Source organism: Limanda limanda, chromosome 10, assembly GCF_963576545.1.
Source record: "Limanda limanda chromosome 10, fLimLim1.1, whole genome shotgun sequence".
Taxonomy (NCBI): domain Eukaryota; kingdom Metazoa; phylum Chordata; class Actinopteri; order Pleuronectiformes; family Pleuronectidae; genus Limanda; species Limanda limanda.
Window position 1 is genome coordinate 28,785,477 of NC_083645.1, and position 2,500 is coordinate 28,787,976.

General features: G+C 55.2%; 1 protein-coding gene across 1 annotated transcript in view; it reads right to left on the reverse strand.

Moving 5' to 3' along the window:
* The window catches only part of arap3 (ArfGAP with RhoGAP domain, ankyrin repeat and PH domain 3), a 35,074-nt gene that overhangs the window by 198 nt on the left and 32,376 nt on the right, over nt 1-2,500 (reverse strand). The window contains exon 36 of the mRNA XM_061079236.1: nt 334-500. Within this exon, the coding sequence (XP_060935219.1) occupies nt 334-500 (167 nt within the window). The remainder of the gene's footprint in view (nt 1-333; nt 501-2,500) is intronic.

Consider the following 2,500-nt stretch of genomic DNA (forward strand, 5'->3'; position numbering starts at 1 on the left):
CTGCGTGTGTAATAAAGTTCTGATTGACTCCTTCCCCGACTCCATCGGCACATTCCTGTGTCTCCTGAGATTTAGATATCGAGGAAAAGCCAGTTCACTTCTATTCAGCTGCTGTGAAAGGCCAAAGCGTTTAAAAAGCCCAAATGAGAGTAGAACGAGTGTCGCGACAGGGGCGAGTGACGAGCGAGTCATTGGTGTTATGGCTGGGACGCCGTCTCCTCCCGGGGACACAGGCCCCTCCCAGATGGCGAGGCAGAGTCTGTCTGCGGCGGCTTTCACTCCGGGACAAAAGACTTCTAATTGAGAACAAACTGTCAGTGAAAGAGAAGAGACCATGACCGGAGAGGGGGGGGGGCGCTCCGGGCCCACGGCCAGCACCGGGGCCCCGGCCAGTTCTGAGGCCCCGGGCACGGAGTCTCTCCTGCCCTGTGGCCCCCGTGGCCCCCCCGTTGCCCCCCCCCGGCCCCCCGGCCCCCCTGGGCTCCTCAGACCTCTTGTGACTGACACACGAGGTCACGGAGGATAACACACACAGCGCAGACACACAAAGAGACACACTCAGCCCACTGTCAAGTGTGAAGGAGAGGAAGAGGAGAGGAAGAGGAGAGGGAGAGGAAGAGGAGTGGAAGAGGAGTGGAAGTGGAAGAGGAGTGGAAGAGGAGTGGAGGAGGAGTGGAAGAGGAGGAGGTGTGGAAGAGGAGTGGAAGAGGAGAGGAAATGGAAGAGGAGAGGAAGAGGAGAGGGAGAGGAGTGGAAGAGGAGTGGAAGAGGAAGAGGAGTGGAAGAGGAGAGGAAATGGAAGAGGAGAGGAAGAGGAGAGGGAGAGGAAGAGGAGTGGAAGAGGAGTGGAAGAGGAGTGGAAGAGGAAGAGGAAGAGGAAGAGGAAGAGGAAGAGGAGTGGAAGAGGAGTGGAAGAGGAAGAGGAGAGGAAGAGAAGTGGAAGGGGAGAGGAAGAGGAGAGGGAGAGGAGTGGAAGAGGAGTGGAAGAGGAAGAAGAGAGGGAGAGGAGTGGAAGAGGAGTGGAAGAGGAAGAGGAGTGGAAGAGGAGTGGAAGTGGAAGAGGAGTGGAAGAGGAGTGGAAATGGAAGAGGAGAGGAAGAGGAGAGGGAGAGGAGTGGAAGAGGAGTGGAAGAGGAAGAGGAGTGGAAGAGGAGTGGAGGAGGAGAGGAAGAGGAGATGGAGAGGAGTGGAAGAGGAGTGGAAGAGGAGTGGAAGAGGAAGAGGAGTGGAAGAGGAAGAGGAGTGGAAGAGGAGTGGAAGAGGAGTGGAAGAGGAGTGGAAGAGGAAGAGGAGTGGAAGTGGAAGAGGAGTGGAAGAGGAGTGGAAGAGGAAGAGGAGTGGAAGTGGAAGAGGAGTGGAAGAGGAGTGGATGAGGAGTGGAAGAGGAGGAGGTGTGGAAGAGGAGTGGAAGAGGAGAGGAAATGGAAGAGGAGAGGAAGAGTAGAGGGAGAGGAGTGGAAGAGGATTGGGAGTGGAAGAGGAGTGGAGGAGGAGAGGAAGAGGAGAGGGAGAGGAGTGGAAGAGGAGTGGAAGAGGAGTGGAAGAGGAGTGGAAGAGGAAGAGGAGTGGAAGTGGAAGAGGAGTGGAAGAGGAGTGGAAGAGGAGTGGAAGTGGAAGAAGAGTGGAAGAGGAGTGGAAGAGGAGTGGAAGAGGAGAGGAAGAGGAAGAGGAGTGGAAGAGGAGTGGAAGAGGAGTGGAAGAGGAGAGGGAAGTGGAAGAGGAAGAGGAGTGGAAGAGGAGTGGGAAGAGGAGAGGAAGTGGAAGAGGAGAGGAAGAGGAGTGGAAGAGGAGTGGAAGAGGAGTGGAAGAGGAAGACGTGAGGAAGAGGAGTGGAAGAGGAGTGGAAGAGGACTGGAAGAGGAAGAGGAAGAGGAAGAGGAAGAGGAAGAGGAAGAGGAAGAGGAAGAGGAAGAGGAAGAGGAAGAGGAGTGGAAGTGGAAGTGGAAGTGGAAGTGGAAGAGGAGTGGAAGAGGAAGAGGAAGAGGAGAGGAAGAGGAGTGGAAGTGGAAGAGGAGTGGAAGAGAAGTGGAAGGGGAGAGGAAGAGGAGTGGAAGTGGAAGAGGAGTGGAAGAGGAGTGGAAGAGGAGAGGAAGTGGAAGAGGAAGAGGAGTGGAAGAGGAGTGGAAGAGGAGAGGAAGTGGAAGAGGAGAGGGAAGAGGAGTGGAAGAGGAGTGGAAGAGGAGTGGAAGAGGAAGACGTGAGGAAGAGGAGTGGAAGAGGAGTGGAAGAGGACTGGAAGAGGAAGAGGAAGAGGAAGAGGAAGAGGAAGAGGAAGAGGAAGAGGAAGAGGAAGAGGAAGAGGAAGAGGAGTGGAAGTGGAAGTGGAAGTGGAAGTGGAAGAGGAGTGGAAGAGGAAGAGGAAGAGGAGAGGAAGAGGAGTGGAAGTGGAAGAGGAGTGGAAGAGAAGTGGAAGGGGAGAGGAAGAGGAGTGGAAGTGGAAGAGGAGTGGAAGAGGAGTGGAAGAGGAGTGGAAGAGGAAGAGGAAGAGGAAGGAAGAGGA